Below are 18,731 nucleotides of genomic sequence, written 5' to 3' on the forward strand. Positions count from 1 at the left end.
CCTCCCACCCCTTTCCTCCCACCCCTTATCTCCCACCCCTTAACTCCCACCCCTTTCTTTCCACCCCTTTCCTCCCACCCCTTCCCTCCCACCCCTTTTTCCTCCCACCCCTTCCCTCCCACCCCTTCCCTCCCACCCCTTATCTCCCACCCCTTATCTCCCACCCCTTCCGTCCCACCCCTTATCTCCCACCCCTTCCCTCCCACCCCTTTCCTCCCACCCCTTCATTCCCACCCCTTTCCTCCCACCCCTTATCTCCCACCCCTTATCCCCCACCCCTTCTCTCCCACCCCTTCCCTCCCACCCCTTTCCTCCCACCCCTTTCCTCCCACCCCTTTCCTCCCACCCCTTATCTCCCACCCCTTGGTGATTCTGATGATTGAGGCTTAAGTTGGATGCTGGTAGGTTTAAGAGGTTGGTCAATGTTAAACTTCGCACAATTGAGGTAGAAGTCACTCCCTAACCACAGATCTAGGATCAGATTACCCTTCACCAGGGTTTCCCAAACTCAGTCCCGGGGCCCCTCTGGGAGCACGCTTTGGGTTTTCCCCCAGCACTACACAGCTGATTCAAATAATCAACTAATCATCAAGCTTTGATCATTTGAATCAGCTGTGTTGTGTTAGGGCAAAAAAACAAAACATGTACCCCTTTGGGTCCAGAGGACCATGTTTGAGAACCGCTGCCCTACACCAAAATAATCAGTGGAGGGGGAAACTTCCACCTACAACCTCCTTTAAATACTCTATTAATAGACCTGCAGAAGACTACAGCTTTTCAAACACCAGGGGGCACCCTTTGTGAGCTGTCAAAAAAATATCCTTAGCTGATCTACCTGGTCGACCTGGTCGATCAAAATTAATAAGATTATATTGACGGGGGGACCTGATCCTAGATCAGCACTCCTACTCCTCTCGAAAACCACAGCTTTATAATTGGCCCAGTACAGTACAGTAGGCTATCGTCATAAACATGAGCCCTGATCTTATTGACAGTTGGGTTCGATCAAACTGCCACCTGACCTACCAAGAAAATGACTTTGGGCAAATCATGAACGTGAAAAAATAGCTATTTATCGTGTTCATGGCATCCGCTGAATGTAGGGTGTGTGTGTAGGTTTTGCTGCCTGAAGTCTCCTATGTAGTCCTTAACAGAATACACTGTCTGTACATACAATCACCTGCATCCTCACGCTGACTGCATCACACTGACACCCTCAGTGTAACTTAACTACACTGAAACGCTCACTGTAGCTGACTGTAAGTACACTTTACACCCCGCGACAATAACTAAGTGCACTGCACACACAGGACACTTACACACTCACTCCCTCACTGTGAGGATATGTAATCGTTTCACACTTGCCATAAAGGGGTAAAGTATTGAGTTACATAGTGGGTATAATGGGTGTCAAGGATAAGGTAAAGGTGTAATAACAACAATATAATTACAGTGTAATAACTGGTTATAACTATGTCATAACAATGTAATTACAGTGTAATAACTGGTTATAACTATGTCATAACAATGTAATTAACTAAACTATTAAACTCATGTTCCCTCTAAGTAGTTGTGCAGCATTGCAGTCCTGTACATTACAGTTACATATAGGATTGCCTAAATTCCCCAAACTTTCCTCAAAAATCCCAGGTTTTCCCAGAAATCTTGGTTGGATCTTGGATGGAAGATTCCCAGAATCAGGGGAGAATAAGTTGGAAATCCAGATTCTTCTGACCAGAATTTTGGGAAAATCTGGGAATTTGGGGAATTTTGCAACCTTAGGTACATGGTATTCAATCATGTAAATAATGACAAATGTATATCTGTCTGTCTACCCACTTCTTATAAAGCTGGGACCTATAGAGCATATAGAACATAGAACATCAACCCTGAATCAAAGAATGGATCCAAAACTTATAGAAGGATTTCCTAAAACAGAGACTGTGGATTCGACACTCCTATAAATCCCTCCATCTCTGTCTCTCATTCTCTCTGTTTCATCCCTCATTCTCTCTGTTTCTCAAACAAACTCGTGACAAAACAAAGGAGTAGAAATGGAAAATCTCATCAAAGATGTACAAGAAAGAAGAGAGAAGAAGAAGGAGAAGTAGAGGGGGGGGGGGTGAAAAATAGAATACATATGAGTGCTCCTGCTCCCCCTTTCTGAAGTTGAGCCTACTGGCCTGGAGACAACATGAGACCAGGGACTCGCCGAGCACCTCTCCCCAGGTTCAGGTGCATGATCCTGGGAGAGGGAGAGCTAGCACAAGTGGTCATCCTCATCCTTATCGTCCTTCGTTCCTTTCAGCCGCAGACGGGCAAAGTCCTCGAACACGAAGTCATCATCCTGAGAGAAATTACTGACAGGGAGATGGAGGAGCGATGAAGGGAGGGAGAAGGAGGAAGAGAGATTAAAATTGTGTTCAACAAACAAGGTTACATTTAAATTTGAGATACACAAACACTTTCTCTCTCTTACTTTGTCTCAAACTCTATCAGGTTACTGCCAACTGGGGCATCTGTTTCTGGGACGACTGTGGGTGGAAAGTAAATGGCATTTCAAAACAGGTAAATATTCCCGCAAAACACTTTTCGAAAACATATGTTTCTCCATTAAACACACATTGGTCTGTACCTGATTGAGGTCTGGAGATGGGTAGGTCAGAGGGTTTGGGGTGCATTAGAACAAAAGGCAGCTCCACCGAGACATCCCTGTACAGAGCACACACAGTTATGTTGGACCTGTGCCAGAACACACATTAGGCAGAGATGAACTGATACCCAGAGAACATTCCAGCGTAATCCAGGTGGAAACATTCACTTACAACCACTACATAAATCTATGTTAGACAGTGTAGGAGCAAAGATGTAGCCTACCCTCCGTGGGACAACACTAGTTTGAGCGTGTGTGTGTGTGTGTAACGCACCCTCCGCGAGACACCACTAGTTTGACCTTGACTCTGTAGGACACCAGGATCCCCAGAACCTCCTTATTGGACACATCTTTCACTCTGGAACACATCAAAAAGAACCTCTTATTGGACACATCTTTCATTCTGGAACACATCAAAAAGAACCTCTTATTGGACACATCTTTCATTCTGGAACACATCAAAAAGAACCTCTTATTGGACACATCTTTCACTCTGGAACACATCAAAAATAACCTCTTATTGGACACATCTTTCACTCTGGAACACATCAAACAGAACCTCTTATTGGACACATCTTTCACTCTGGAACACATCAAACAGAACCTCCTTATTGGACACATCTTTCACTCTGGAACACATCAAACAGAACCTCCTTATTGGACACATCTTTCACTCTGGAACACATCAAAAATAACCTCTTATTGGACACATCTTTCACTCTGGAACACATCAAACAGAACCTCTTATTGGACACATCTTTCACTCTGGAACACATCAAACAGAACCTCTTATTGGACACATCTTTCACTCTGGAACACATCAAACAGAACCTCTTATTGGACACATCTTTCACTCTGGAACACATCAAAAAGAACCTCTTATTGGACACATCTTTCATTCTGGAACACATCAAAAAGAACCTCTTATTGGACACATCTTTCATTCTGGAACACATCAAAAAGAACCTCTTATTGGACACATCTTTCACTCTGGAACACATCAAAAATAACCTCTTATTGGACACATCTTTCACTCTGGAACACATCAAAAAGAACCTCTTATTGGACACATCTTTCACTCTGGAACACATCAAACAGAACCTCCTTATTGGACACATCTTTCACTCTGGAACACATCAAACAGAACCTCTTATTGGACACATCAAACAGAACCTCCTTATTGGACACATCTTTCACTCTGGAACACATCAAAAATAACCTCTTATTGGACACATCTTTCACTCTGGAACACATCAAACAGAACCTCTTATTGGACACATCTTTCACTCTGGAACACATCAAACAGAACCTCTTATTGGACACATCTTTCACTCTGGAACACATAAAACAGAACCTCTTATTGGACACATCTTTCACTCTGGAACACACCACACAGAACCTCCTTATTGGAGACATCTTTCACTCTGGAACACACCAAACAGAACCTCCTTATTGGAGACATCAAACAGAACCTCCTTATTTGATACATCTTTCACTCTGGAACACATCAAACAGAACCTCTTATTGGACACATCTTTCACTCTGGAACACATCAAACAGAACCTCCTTATTGGAGACATCAAACAGAACCTCCTTATTGGACACATCTTTCATTCTGGAACACATCAAACAGAACCTCCTTATTGGAGACATCAAACAGAACCTCCTTATTGGATACATCTTTCACTCTGGAACACATCAAACAGAACCTCTTATTGGAGACATAAAACAGAACCTCCTTATTGGACACATCAAACAGAACCTCCTTTTTGGACACATCAAACAGAACCTCCTTATTGGACAAATCAAACAGAACCTCCTTATTGGACACATCAAACAGAACCTCCTTATTGGAGACATCTTTCACTCTGGAACACATCAAACAGAACCTCCATATTGGCCACATCTTTCACTCTGGAACACATCAAACAGAACCTCCTTATTGGACACATCAAACAGAACCTCCTTATTGGAGACATCTTTCACTCTGGAACACATCAAACAGAACCTCCTTATTGGAGGCATCAAACAGAACCTCTTATTGGACACATCAAAAAGAACCTCCTTATTGGAGACATCAAACAGAACCTCCTTATTGGACACATCAAACAGAACCTCCTTATTGGAGACATCAAACAGAACCTCCTTACTGGACACATCAAACAGAACCTCCTTATTGGAGACATCAAACATAACCTCCTTATTGGAGACATCTTTCACTCTGGAACACATCAAACAGAACCTCCTTATTGGACACATCAAACAGAACCTCCTTATTGGACACATCTTTCACTCTGGAACACATCAAACAGAACCTCCTTATTGGACACATCTTTCACTCTGGAACACATCAAACAGAACCTCCTTATTGGACACATCAAACAGAACCTCCTTATTGGACACATCAAACAGAACCTCCTTATTGGAGACATCTTTCACTCTGGAACACATCAAACAGAACCTCCTTATTGGACACATCTTTCACTCTGGAACACATCAAACAGAACCTCCTTATTGGATACATCTTTCACTCTGGAACACATCAAACAGAACCTCCTTATTGGAGACATCTTTCACTCTGGAACACATCAAACAGAACCTCCTTATTGGAGGCATCAAACAGAACCTCTTATTGGACACATCAAAAAGAACCTCATTATTGGAGACATCAAACAGAACCTCCTTATTGGACACATCTTTCACTCTGGAACACATCAAACAGAACCTCCTTATTGGACACATCTTTCACTCTGGAACACATCAAACAGAACCTCCTTATTGGACACATCAAACAGAACCTCCTTATTGGACACATCAAACAGAACCTCCTTATTGGAGACATCTTTCACTCTGGAACACATCAAACAGAACCTCCTTATTGGACACATCTTTCACTCTGGAACACATCAAACAGAACCTCCTTATTGGATACATCTTTCACTCTGGAACACATCAAACAGAACCTCCTTATTGGACACATCTTTCACTCTGGAACACATCAAACAGAACCTCCTTATTGGACACATCAAACAGAACCTCCTTATTGGACACATCTTTCACTCTGGAACACATCAAACAGAACTTCCTTATTGGAGACATCTTTCACTCTGGAACACATCAAACAGAACCTCCTTATTGGAGGCATCAAAAATAACCTCTTATTGGACACATCAAACAGAACCTCCTTATTGGAGACATCAAACAGAACCTCCTTATTGGACACATCAAACAGAACCTCCTTATTGGAGACATCAAACAGAACCTCCTTATTGGACACATCTTTCACTCTGGAACACATCAAACAGAACCTCCTTATTGGACACATCTTTCACTCTGGAACACATCAAACAGAACCTCCTTATTGGAGACATCTTTCACTCTGGAACACATCAAACAGAACCTCCTTATTGGAGACATCTTTCACTCTGGAACACATCAAACAGAACCTCCTTATTGGACACATCTTTCACTCTGGAACACATCAAACATAACGTCCTTATTGGATACATCTTTCACTCTGGAACACATCAAACAGAACCTCCTTATTGGACACATCAAACAGAACCTCCTTATTGGAGACATCTTTCACTCTGGAACACATCAAACAGAACCTCCTTATTGGACACATCAAACAGAACCTCCTTATTGGAGACATCTTTCACTCTGGAACACATCAAACAGAACCTCCTTATTGGACACATCTTTCACTCTGGAACACATCAAACAGAACCTCCTTATTGGAGACATCTTTCACTCTGGGACACATCAAACAGAACCTCCTTATTGGACACATCTTTCACTCTGGAACACATCAAACAGAACCTCCTTATTGGACACATCAAACAGAACCTCCTTATTGGACACATCTTTCACTCTGGAACACATCAAACAGAACCTCCTTATTGGACACATCAAACAGAACCTCCTTATTGGACACATCTTTCACTCTGGAACACATCAAACAGAACCTCCTTATTGGACACATCTTTCACTCTGGAACACATCAAACAGAACCTCTTATTGGACACATCTTTCACTCTGGAACACATCAAACAGAACCTCCTTATTGGACACATCTTTCACTCTGGAACACATCAAACAGAACCTCCTTATTGGACACATCTTTCACTCTGGAACACATCAAACAGAACCTCCTTATTGGACACATCAAACAGAACCTCCTTATTGGACACATCTTTCACTCTGGAACACATCAAACAGAACCTCCTTATTGGACACATCAAACAGAACCTCCTTATTGGACACATCAAACAGAACCTCCTTATTGGACACATCTTTCACTCTGGAACACATCAAACAGAACCTCCTTATTGGACACATCAAACAGAACCTCCTTATTGGACACATCTTTCACTCTGGAACACATCAAACAGAACCTCCTTATTGGACACATCTTTCACTCTGGAACACATCAAACAGAACCTCTTATTGGACACATCTTTCACTCTGGAACACATCAAACAGAACCTCCTTATTGGACACATCTTTCACTCTGGAACACATCAAACAGAACCTCTTATTGGACACATCTTTCACTCTGGAACACATCAAACAGAACCTCCTTATTGGACACATCTTTCACTCTGGAACACATCAAACAGAACCTCCTTATTGGAGACATCTTTCACTCTGGAACACATCAAACAGAACCTCCTTATTGGACACATCTTTCACTCTGGAACACATCAAACAGAACCTCCTTATTGGAGACATCTTTCACTCTGGGACACATCAAACAGAACCTCCTTATTGGACACATCTTTCACTCTGGAACACATCAAACAGAACCTCCTTATTGGACACATCAAACAGAACCTCCTTATTGGACACATCTTTCACTCTGGAACACATCAAACAGAACCTCCTTATTGGACACATCAAACAGAACCTCCTTATTGGACACATCTTTCACTCTGGAACACATCAAACAGAACCTCCTTATTGGACACATCTTTCACTCTGGAACACATCAAACAGAACCTCCTTATTGGACACATCTTTCACTCTGGAACACATCAAACAGAACCTCCTTATTGGACACATCTTTCACTCTGGAACACATCAAACAGAACCTCTTATTGGACACATCTTTCACTCTGGAACACATCAAACAGAACCTCCTTATTGGACACATCTTTCACTCTGGAACACATCAAACAGAACCTCCTTATTGGACACATCTTTCACTCTGGAACACATCAAACAGAACCTGCTTATTGGAGACATCAAAAAGAACCTCTTATTGGACACATCTTTCACTCTGGAACACATCAAACAGAACCTCCTTATTGGACACATCTTTCACTCTGGAACACATCAAACAGAACCTCCTTATTGGATACATCTTTCACTCTGGAACACATCAAACAGAACCTCTTATTGGACACATCTTTCATTCTGGAACACATCAAACAGAACCTCCTTATTGGACACATCAAACAGAAACTCCTTATTGGACACATATTTCACTCTGGAACACATCAAACAGAACCTCTTATTGGACACATCTTTCACTCTGGAACACATCAAACAGAACCTCCTTATTTGATACATCTTTCATTCTGGAACACATCAAACAGAACCTCCTTATTGGAGACATCAAACAGAACCTCCTTATTTGATACATCTTTCACTCTGGAACACATCAAACAGAACCTCCTTATTGGAGGCATCAAACAGAACCTCTTATTGGACACATCAAACAGAACCTCCTTATTGGAGACATCAAACAGAACCTCCTTATTGGACACATCAAACAGAACCTCCTTATTGGAGACATCAAACAGAACCTCCTTATTGGACACATCTTTCACTCTGGAACACATCAAACAGAACCTCCTTATTGGAGACATCTTTCACTCTGGAACACATCAAACAGAACCTCCTTATTGGAGACATCTTTCACTCTGGAACACATCAAACAGAACCTCCTTATTGGACACATCAAACAGAACCTCCTTATTGGAGACATCTTTCACTCTGGAACACATCAAACAGAACCTCCTTATTGGACACATCAAACAGAACCTCCTTATTGGAGACATCTTTCACTCTGGAACACATCAAACAGAACCTCCTTGTTGGAGACATCAAACAGAACCTCCTTATTGGACACATCTTTCACTCTGGAACACATCAAACAGAACCTCCTTATTGGACACATCTTTCACTCTGGAACACATCAAACATAACCTCCTTATTGGAGACATCAAACAGAACCTCCTTATTGGAGACATCTTTCACTCTGGAACACATCAAACATAACCTCCTTATTGGAGACATCAAACAGAAACTCCTTATTGGACACATCTTTCACTCTGGAACACATCAAACAGAACCTCCTTATTGGACACATCAAACAGAACCTCCTTATTGGACACATCAAACAGAACCTCCTTGTTGGAGACACCAAACAGAACCTCCTTGTTGGAGACATCAAACAGAACCTCCTTATTGGACACATCTTTCACTCTGGAACACATCAAACAGAACCTCTCATTGGACACATCAAACAGAACCTCCTTATTGGACACATCAAACAGAACCTCCTTATTGGACACATCAAACAGAACCTCCTTATTGGAGACATCAAACAGAACCTCCTTATTGGACACATCTTTCACTCGGGAACACATCAAACAGAACCTCCTTATTGGACACATCAAACAGAACCTCCTTATTGGACACATCTTTCACTCTGGAACACATCAAACAGAACCTCCTTATTGGAGACATCTTTCACTCTGGAACACATCAAACAGAACCTCCTTATTGGAGACATCAAACAGAACCTCCTTATTGGACACATCTTTCACTCTGGAACACATCAAACAGAACCTCCTTATTGGATACATATTTCACTCTGGAACACATCAAACAGAACCTCCTTATTGGAGACATCAAACAGAACCTCCTTATTGGACACATCTTTCACTCTGGAACACATCAAACATAACCTCCTTATTGGAGACATCAAACAGAACCTCCTTATTGGATACATATTTCACTCTGGAACACATCAAACAGAACCTCTCATTGGACACATCAAACAGAACCTCCTTATTGGACACATCAAACATAACCTCCTTATTGGAGACATCAAACAGAACCTCCTTATTGGATACATCTTTCACTCTGGAACACATCAAACAGAACCTCTCATTGGACACATCAAACAGAACCTCCTTATTGGACACATCAAACATAACCTCCTTATTGGAGACATCAAACAGAACCTCTCATTGGACACATCAAACAGAACCTCCTTATTGGACACATCAAACAGAACCTCTCATTGGACACATCAAACAGAACCTCCTTATTGGACACATCAAACAGAACCTCCTTATTGGACACATCAAACAGAACCAGACACAAACTAACATAACATTTAGAGACCAGAGGACAACTGCAGGCATGTACAGTGGGGCAAAAAAGTATTTAGTCAGCCACCAATTGTGCAAGTTCTCCCACTTAAAAAGATGAGAGACCTGTAATTTTCATCATAGGTACACTTAAACTATGACATACAAAATGAAAAGAAAGAAATCCAGAAAATCACATTGTAGGATTTTTAATGAATTTATTTGCAAATTATGGTGGAAAATAAGTATTTGGTCACCTCCAAACAAGCAAGATTTCTGGCTCTCACAGACCTGTAACTTCTTCTTTAAGAGTTACCTGTATTAATGGCACCTGTTTGAACTTGTTATCAGTATAAAAGACACCTGTCCACAACCTCAAACAGTCACACTACAAACTCCACTATGGCCAAGACCAAAGAGCTGTCAAAGGACACCAGAAACAAAATTGTAGACCTGCACCAGGCTGGGAAGACGGAATCTGCAATAGGTAAGCAGCTTGGTTTGAAGAAATCAACTGTGGGAGCAATTATTAGGAAATGGAAGACATACAAGACCACTGATAATCTCCCTCGATCTGGGGCTCCACACAAGATCTCACCCCGTGGGGTCAAAATGATCACAAGAACGGTGAGCAAAAATCCCAGAACCACACGGGGGGACCTAGTGAATGACCTGCAGAGAGCTGGGACCAAAGTAACAAAGCCTACCATCAGTAACACACTACGCCGCCAGGGATTCAAATCCTGCAGTGCCAGACGTGTCCCCCTGCTTAAGCCAGTACAAGTCCAGGCCCGTCTGAAGTTTGCTAGAGAGCATTTGGATGATCCAGAAGAAGATTGGGAGAATGTCATATGGTCAGATGAAACCAAAATAGAACTTTTTGGTAAAAACTCAACTCGTCGTTTTTGGAGGACAAAGAATGCTGAGTTGCATCCACAGAACACCATACCTATTGTGTAGCATGGGGGTGGAAACATCATGCTTTGGGGCTGTTTTTCTGCAAAGAGACCAGGACGACTGATCCGTGTAAAGGAAATAATGAAAGGGGCCATGTATCGTGAGATTTTGAGTGAAAACCTCCTTCCATCAGCAAGGGCATTGAAGATGAAACGTGGCTGGGTCTTTCAGCATGACAATGATCCCAAACACACCGCCCGGGCAACAAAGGAGTGGCCTCATAAGAAGCATTTCAAGGTCCTGGAGTGGCCTAGCCAGTCTCCAGATCTCAACCCCATAGAAAATCTTTGGAGGGAGTTGAAAGTCTGTGTTGCCCAGCAACAGCCCCAAAACATCACTGCTCTAGAGGAGATCTGCATGGAGGAATGGGACAAAATACCAGCAACAGTGTGTGAAAACCTTGTGAAGACTTACAGAAAACGTTTGACCTCTGTCATTGCCAACAAAGGGTATATAACAAAGTATTGAGAAACTTTTGTTATTGACCAAATACTTATTTTCCACCATAATTTGCAAATAAATTCATAAAAAATCCTACAATGTGATTTTCTGGATTTGTTTTTCTCATTTTGTCTGTCGTTGAAGTGTACCTATGATGAAAATTACAGGCCTCTCTCATCTTTTTAAGTGGGAGAACTTGCACAATTGGTGGCTGACTAAATACTGTTTTGCCCCACTGTATGTGATGTTTTGACTAAATGGTATCGAGCTACGGAAGGAAGTGAATTGTTCTTAGCAGGTTAGGAGAATTAGGTTAAGAAGGTCAGAAAAATGGTTAGATAAAATTCTCTGTTAACCTGTCTTCGGTCCATAGCTGTTCTCCATCTAGTCACAACGTTGATTTGAGGCAATTGTTTGTTTGTTTATCTGAATTCTAATTTGGTTTCTCAAGAAGTCGCAAATCACCTGTGTGTGTGTCTATACATGTGTGTGTGTGTGTTTCTGGATATGTGTGTGTCTGTTTCTATACATGTGTGTGTGTGTGTTTCTATACATGTGTTTCTATACATGTGTGCGTGTGTGTGTGTGTGTGTGTGAGATTGAATACATGTGTGTGTGTGTTTCTACACGTGTGTGTGTGTTTGTGTTTCTATACGTGTGTGTTTGTGTTTCTATATGTGTGTGTGTGTGTGTATGTTTCTATACATACACTGTTTCCCTTTATCAATCTGTGTGTGTGTGTGTGTGTGTGTGTGTGTGTGTGTGTGTGTGTGTGTGTGTGTGTGTGTGTGTGTGTGTGTGTGTGTGTGTGTGTGTGTGTGTGTGTGTGTGTGTGTGTGTGTGTGTGTGTGTGTGTGTGTGTATGAATCTCAGATTTGAGTGTAACCTTGCTTGTTGTTGTTTGTGCATACAGTGCATTAGGGAATTATTCAGACCCCTTGACTTTTTCCACATTTTGTTACGTTACAGCCTTATTCTGAAATGGATTCAATAAATTAAAAAATCCTCAGCAATCTACACACAATACCCCATAATGGTTTTTAGACATTTTTGCAGATGTATTAAAAATTAAAAACAGAAATACATATTTATATAAGTAGTCAGACCCTTTGCTATGAGACTCGAAAGTGAGCTCAGGTGCATCCTGTTTCCATTGATCATCCTTGAGATGTTTCTACAACTTGATTGGAGTTCACCTGTGGTAAATTCAATTGATTGGACATGATTTGGAAAGGCACACGCCTGTCTACATAAGGTCCCACAGTTGACAGTGCATGTCAGAGCAAAAACCAAGCCACGAGGTGAAAGGAATTGTCCGTAGAGCTCCGTGACAGGATTGTGTCGAGGCACAGATCTGTGGAAGGGTACGAAAACATTTCTGCAGCATTAAAGGGCCCCAAGAACACAATGGTCTCCATCATTCTTAAATGAAGAAGTTTGGAACCACTAAGGCTCTTCCAGAGCTGGCCGCCTGGCCAAACTAAGCAATCGGGGAAGAAGGGCCTTGGTCAGGGAGATGACCTTCAAGAAGGACATCCATCTCTGCAGTACTTCACCAATCCGTTTTTTTTTTGGTAGTGACCAGACGGAAGCAATTCCTCAGTAAAAGGCGCATGACAGCCCGCTTGGAGTTTGACCAAGACGCACCTAAAGACTCTCAGTCCATGAGAAACAAGATTCTCTGATCTGATGAAACCAAGATTGAACTCTTTAGACTGAATGTCAAGCGTCACGTCTGGAGGAAACCTGGCACCATCCCTACGGTGAAGCATGGTGGTGGCAGCATCATGATGTGGGGATGTTTTTCAGCAGCAGGTACAGGGAGACTAGCCAGGATCAAGGGAAATATGAACGGAGCAAAGTACAGAGAGAATTTTGATGAAAACCTGCTCCAAAGCGCTCAGGACCTCAGACTGGGGCGAAGGTTCACCCTAAGCACACAGCCAAGACAATGCAGGAGTGGCTTCGGGACAAGTCTCTGAATGTCCTTGAGTGACAGAGCCCAGACTTCAACACGATCGAACATCTCTGGAGAGACCTAAAAATAGCTGAGCAGCGATGCTCCCCACCCAACCTGACAGAGCTTGAGAGGAACTGCATAGAATGGGAGAAACTCCCCAAATATAGGTGTCCCAAGCTTGTAGAGTCATACCCAAGAAGACTTGAGGCTGTAATGACTGACAAAGGTACTTCAACAAAGTACTGAGTAAAGGGTCTGAACACTTATGTAAATGTGATATTTCCATTTTTTTAATTAGTAATAAATTTGCAAACATTTCAAAATCTATTTTTGCTTTGTCATTATGGGTTATTGTGTGTAGATTGATGAGGGGAAAAAAAACAATTTAATCAATTTTAGAGTGAGACTGTAACGTAACAACATGAGAAAAGTCAAGGGGTCTGAATAATTTCTGAATGTGTGCTCTCTCCTCTCTTCCCCTCTTCTCTTCCTCTCCTCGCTTCCTCTCTCCTCTCTTCCCCTCTTCTCTTCCTCTCCTATCTTCCTCTCTCCTCGTTTCCTCTCTTCCTCTCTCCTCTCTTCCCCTCTTCTCTTCCTCTCCTATCTTCCTCTCTCCTCGTTTCCTCTCTTCCTCTCTCCTCTCCTCTCTTCCTCTCTTCCTCTTCCCTCTCTTCCTCTCTCCTCGCTTCCTCTCTCCTCGTTTCCTCTCTTCCTCTCTCCTCTCTTCCTCTCTTCTCTCTTCCTCTTCCCTCTCTTTCTCTCTCCTCGCTTCCTCTCTCCTCTCTTCCCCTCTTCTCTTCCTCTCCTTGCTTCCTCTCTCCTCGTTTCCTCTCTTCCTCTCTCCTCTCTTCCTCTCTTCCTCTTCCCTCTCTTCCTCTCTCCTCGCTTCCTCTCTCCTCGTTTCCTCTCTTCCTCTTCCCTCTCTTCCTCTCTCCTCGCTTCCTCTCTCCTCTCTTCCCCTCTTCAATTCAAGTTTACATGTTTACACTGCCAAATCAAGTGAGCAAAAAAATGTACAGTAAACATTACACACATGTTCCAAAGGAACAGACATTTCAAATGTAATTGTCTATATACAGTTTCGTAACGATGTTCTTCACTGGTTGCCCTTTTCTTGTGGCAACAGGTCACAAATCTTGCTGCTGTGATTGCACACTGTGGTATTTCTTTGTGGGTCTGTGTAATCTGAGGGAAATACTGTATGTCTCTAATATGGTCATACATTGGGCAGGAGGTTAGGAAGTGCAGCTCAGTTTCCACCTCATTTTGTGGGCAGTGAGCACATAGCCTGTCTTCTCTTGAGAGCCAGGTCTGCCTTCGGCAGCCTTTCTCAATAGCAAGGCTATGCTCACTGAGTCTGTACATAGTCAAAGATTTACTTAATTTTGGGTCAGTCACAGTGGTCAGGATTTCTGCCACTGTGTACTCTCTGTTTAGGCCCAAATAGCATTCTAGTTTGCTCTGTTTTTTTGTTAATTCTTTCCAATATGTCAAGTAATTATATTTTTGTTTTCTCATGATTTGGTTGGGTGTAATTGTGTTGCTGTCCTGGGGCTCTGTGGGGTGTGTTTGAGTTTGTGAACAGAGCCTCAGGACCAGCTTGCATAGGGGACTCTTCTCCAGGTTTATCTCTCTGTAGGTGATGGCATTGTTATGGAAGGTTTGGGAATCGCTTCCTTTTAGGTGGTTATAGAATTTAACAGCTCTTTTCTGGATTTTGATAATTAGTGGGTATCGGCCTGATTCTGCTCTGCATGCATTATTTGGTGTTTTAAGTTGTACATGGACAATATTTTTGCTGAATTCTGCGTGCAGAGTCTCAATTTGGTGTTTGTCCCATTTTGTGAATTCTTGGTTGGTGAGTGGACCCCAGACCTCACAACCATAAAGGTCAATGGGTTCTATAACTGATTCAAGTATTTTTAGCCAAATCCTAATTGGGATGAAGAGTTCTATGCTCCTTTTGATGGCATAGAAGGCCCTTCTTGCCTTGTCTCTCAGCTCGTTCACAGCTTTGTGGAAGTTACCTGTGGCGCTGATGTTTAGGCCAAGGTATGTATCGTTTTTTGTGTGCTCTAGGGCAACGGTGTCTAGACTGAATTTGTTATTTGTGGTCCTGGCAACTGGACCATTTTTGGAACCCCATTATTTTGGTCTCACTGAGATTTACTGTCAGGGTCCAAGTCTGACAGAATCTGTGCAGAAGATCTAGGTGCTGCTGTAGGCCCTCCTTGGTTGGGGACAGAAGCACCAGATCATCAGCAAACAGCAGACATTTTACTTCAGATTCTCGTAGGGTGAGGCCGGGTGCTACAGACTCTCTGTCTCTATCATCTCTCTGTCTCTATCATCTCTCTGTCTCTCTGTATCGTCTCTCGTCTCTCTGTCTCTCTGTATCGTCTCTCGTCTCTCTGTCTCTCTGTATCGTCTCTCTGTCTCTCTGTATCGTCTCTCGTCTCTCTGTCTCTCTGTATCGTCTCTCGTCTCTCTGTCTCTCTGTATCGTCTCTCGTCTCTCTGTCTCTCTGTATCGTCTCTCGTCTCTCTGTCTCTCTGTATCATCTCTCTGTCTCTCTGTATCGTCTCTCATCTCTCTGTCTCTCTGTATCGTCTCTCTGTCTCTCTGTATCGTCTCTCGTCTCTCTGTCTCTCTGTATCGTCTCTCGTCTCTCTGTCTCTCTGTATCATCTCTCTGTCTCTCTGTATCGTCTCTCGTCTCTCTGTCTCTCTGTATCGTCTCTCGTCTCTCTGTCTCTCTGTATCGTCTCTCGTCTCTCTGTCTCTCTGTATCGTCTCTCGTCTCTCTGTCTCTCTGTCTCTCTGTATCATCTCTCTGTCTCTCTGTATCGTCTCTCGTCTCTCTGTCTCTCTGTATCGTCTCTCGTCTCTCTGTCTCTCTGTATCGTCTCTCGTCTCTCTGTCTCTATCATCTCTCTGTCTCTCTGTATCGTCTCTCGTCTCTCTGTCTCTATCATCTCTCTGTCTCTCTGTATCGTCTCTCGTCTCTCTGTCTCTCTGTATCGTCTCTCGTCTCTCTGTCTCTATCGTCTCTCTGTCTCTCTGTCTCTCTCTATCGTCTCTCGTCTCTATCGTCTCTCTGTCTCTCTCTATCGTCTCTCGTCTCTCTCTCTCTCTCTCTCTCTCTCTCTCTCTCTGTCTATTTTCTCTGTCTATCTCGTCTCTCTGTCTCTCTAGTCTCTCTCTCTCTCTCTCTCTCTCTCTCTGTAATGTGTTTCTCTAGTATCTCTCTAGTCTCTCTCTCTCTCTCTCTCTCTCTCTGTAATGTGTTTCTCTAGTCTCTCTCTCTCTCTCTCTCTGGAATGTCTCTCTCTCTCCCTCTCTCTATGTAATGTCTTACATAGTGCTGGAGGCCAGATTGGTGTCTTCGTGCTTCAGCTTGCCATCCAGAGCCAGGCCTCTCTTTTCTCGGTTGCTGGTAAGCGTGGGAGTCAGGGTGTACACCTTACAGAACGTACTGCTGGGGGACACCTGGTCACTGTGGAGGATGGTGAGAGAGAGAAAATGATTGATCATTTATTTCATATGTGATGGGTTCCTAGTCCCTCTTGTATAGGAATCCACAACGCTGGGGAAGCAGTAAGGAAAGAAGAGAGGAAAAGAAAGGATCTGTGAGATGCTGGAACAGGGAGGGAGAGGGGCATTGAAGGGGACTAGACTGGGAGAGAATCCTCTTCATTTGAGAGAAAGGATATTGGGTTTTGGGGCCAGTGGCTTCTTGTTGAGGACTGGATAACAGGGGACAAGGAGGATAGTTATCAGAGTGGGAGGTCGGGCATCTCGATTTAGGCCACGAGGGAAAGTTTTGGTGGACCAAAAATCAAGCCAGGTACTGGGGTTGTGGGGAGGTCTGGGTCTGGGAGCTCTGGGGGTTACGTCTTGGGCGGCCATTTTGGGTCAAGGCCTAGCCAGTCACTCCTCCTCTACTCACCGGTCGGAGGCACGGCCCACAGACTTTTTGTAGGTGTCACATCTGTGCAGAACTACATCAGTCACCTGTAAAACTACAGTACAGGGGGGGAAACACTGACTAAGATGTCATAACAAGGAGACAAGGGGCTGTGATGTTACTAGACGGGATAAGATGAGGTTACCTATGGCCGTTGAGAAGGGGTAGATGGGAGTTGGGGAGGAGAGGGGTATTCTGGCATGGGAGTGCCAGCAGAAAGGGGGTTGGGTGATGTCATAGAGGGCCATACAATATGAAGTAGAAGATATGCAGAAATAATACAACAAAACTATTAAAAACACTACTGAAAGTGAGTGTCTGTTTGGCCACACAATCTGCCTGCATTATTCTCTCTCTCTCACAGACGAGACAAAGAAGAAGAGAAGGAGGATGAGAAGGAGACAGGGATGGAGAGAGAGGTTTGGAGAGAAGGAGACAGGGATGGAGAGAGAGGTTTGGAGAGAAGGGGACAGGGATGGAGAGAGAGGTTTGGAGAGAAGGGGACAGGGATGGAGAGAGAGGTTTGGAGAGAAGGGGACAGGGATGGAGAGAGAGGTTTGGAGAGAAGGGGACAGGGATGGAGAGAGAGGTTTGGAGAGAAGGGGACAGGGATGGAGAGAGAGGTTTGGAGAGAAGGGGACAGGGATGGAGAGAGAGGTTTGGAGAGAAGGGGACAGGGATGGAGAGAGAGGTTTGGAGAGAAGGGGACAGGGATGGAGAGAGAGGTTTGGAGAGAAGGGTACAGGGATGGAGAGAGAGGTTTGGAGAGAAGGGTACAGGGATGGAGAGAGAGGTTTGGAGAGAAGGGGACAGGGATGGAGAGAGAGGTTTGGAGAGAAGGGGACAGGGATGGAGAGAGAGGTTTGGAGAGAAGGGGACAGGGATGGAGAGAGAGGTTTGGAGAGAAGGGTACAGGGATGGAGAGAAGGGTACAGGGATGGAGAGAAGGGGACAGGGATGGAGAGAAGGGGACAGGGATGGAGAGAAGGGGACAGGGATGGAGAGAAGGGTACAGGGATGGAGAGAAGGGTACAGGGATGGAGAGAAGGGTACAGGGATGGAGAGAAGGGGACAGGGATGGAGAGAAGGGGACAGGGATGGAGAGAAGGGGACAGGGATGGAGAGAAGGGGACAGGGATGGAGAGAAGGGGACAGGGATGGAGAGAAGGGTACAGGGATGGAAAGAGAGGTTTGGAGAGAAGGAGACAGGGATGGAGAGAGAGGTTTGGAGAGAAGGGGACAGGGATGGAGAGAAGGGGACAGGGATGGAGAGAGAGGTTTGGAGAGAAGGGTACAGGGATGGAGAGAGAGGTTTGGAGAGAAGGGGACAGGGATGGAGAGAGAGGTTTGAGAGAAGGGTACAGGGATG

General features: G+C 43.8%; 1 protein-coding gene and 2 long non-coding RNA genes across 13 annotated transcripts in view; 1 reads left to right on the forward strand and 2 right to left on the reverse strand.

The window, feature by feature from the left end:
• Nucleotides 1-1,830: 1,830 nt before the first annotated feature.
• Nucleotides 1,831-18,731, reverse strand: part of LOC118376321 (arrestin red cell-like) — a 110,123-nt gene continuing 93,222 nt past the window's right edge. For 9 of the 10 annotated variants that reach the window (XM_052497649.1, XM_052497656.1, XM_052497659.1 and 6 more), the window contains 5 exons: nt 16,754-16,891; nt 2,928-3,011; nt 2,636-2,712; nt 2,480-2,534; nt 1,831-2,360 (listed from right to left, as the gene is read on the reverse strand). In XM_052497649.1, coding sequence (XP_052353609.1) covers nt 2,261-2,360; nt 2,480-2,534; nt 2,636-2,712; nt 2,928-3,011; nt 16,754-16,891 — 454 coding nt within the window. In that variant the 3' untranslated portion in view covers nt 1,831-2,260. The remainder of the gene's footprint in view (nt 2,361-2,479; nt 2,535-2,635; nt 2,713-2,927; nt 3,012-16,753; nt 16,892-18,731) is intronic. The other variant, XM_052497650.1, reaches the window with a different exon arrangement.
• Nucleotides 5,231-9,106, reverse strand: LOC127916185 (uncharacterized). Its single transcript, XR_008093742.1, has 3 exons — nt 9,094-9,106; nt 5,809-6,337; nt 5,231-5,279 (listed from the first exon to the last, which is right to left on the reverse strand). It is a non-coding gene; the product is annotated as an uncharacterized LOC127916185 (long non-coding RNA).
• On the forward strand, nt 17,771-18,726 carry LOC127916177 (uncharacterized). 2 transcript variants are annotated; one of them, XR_008093707.1, is made up of 3 exons: nt 17,771-18,087; nt 18,156-18,257; nt 18,674-18,726. It is a non-coding gene; the product is annotated as an uncharacterized LOC127916177 (long non-coding RNA). The 2 variants fall into 2 exon arrangements; XR_008093708.1 differs by lacking the exon at nt 18,674-18,726 and adding an exon at nt 18,552-18,598.

Source organism: Oncorhynchus keta, chromosome 35 (genome assembly GCF_023373465.1).
Source record: "Oncorhynchus keta strain PuntledgeMale-10-30-2019 chromosome 35, Oket_V2, whole genome shotgun sequence".
Lineage (NCBI taxonomy): Eukaryota > Metazoa > Chordata > Actinopteri > Salmoniformes > Salmonidae > Oncorhynchus > Oncorhynchus keta.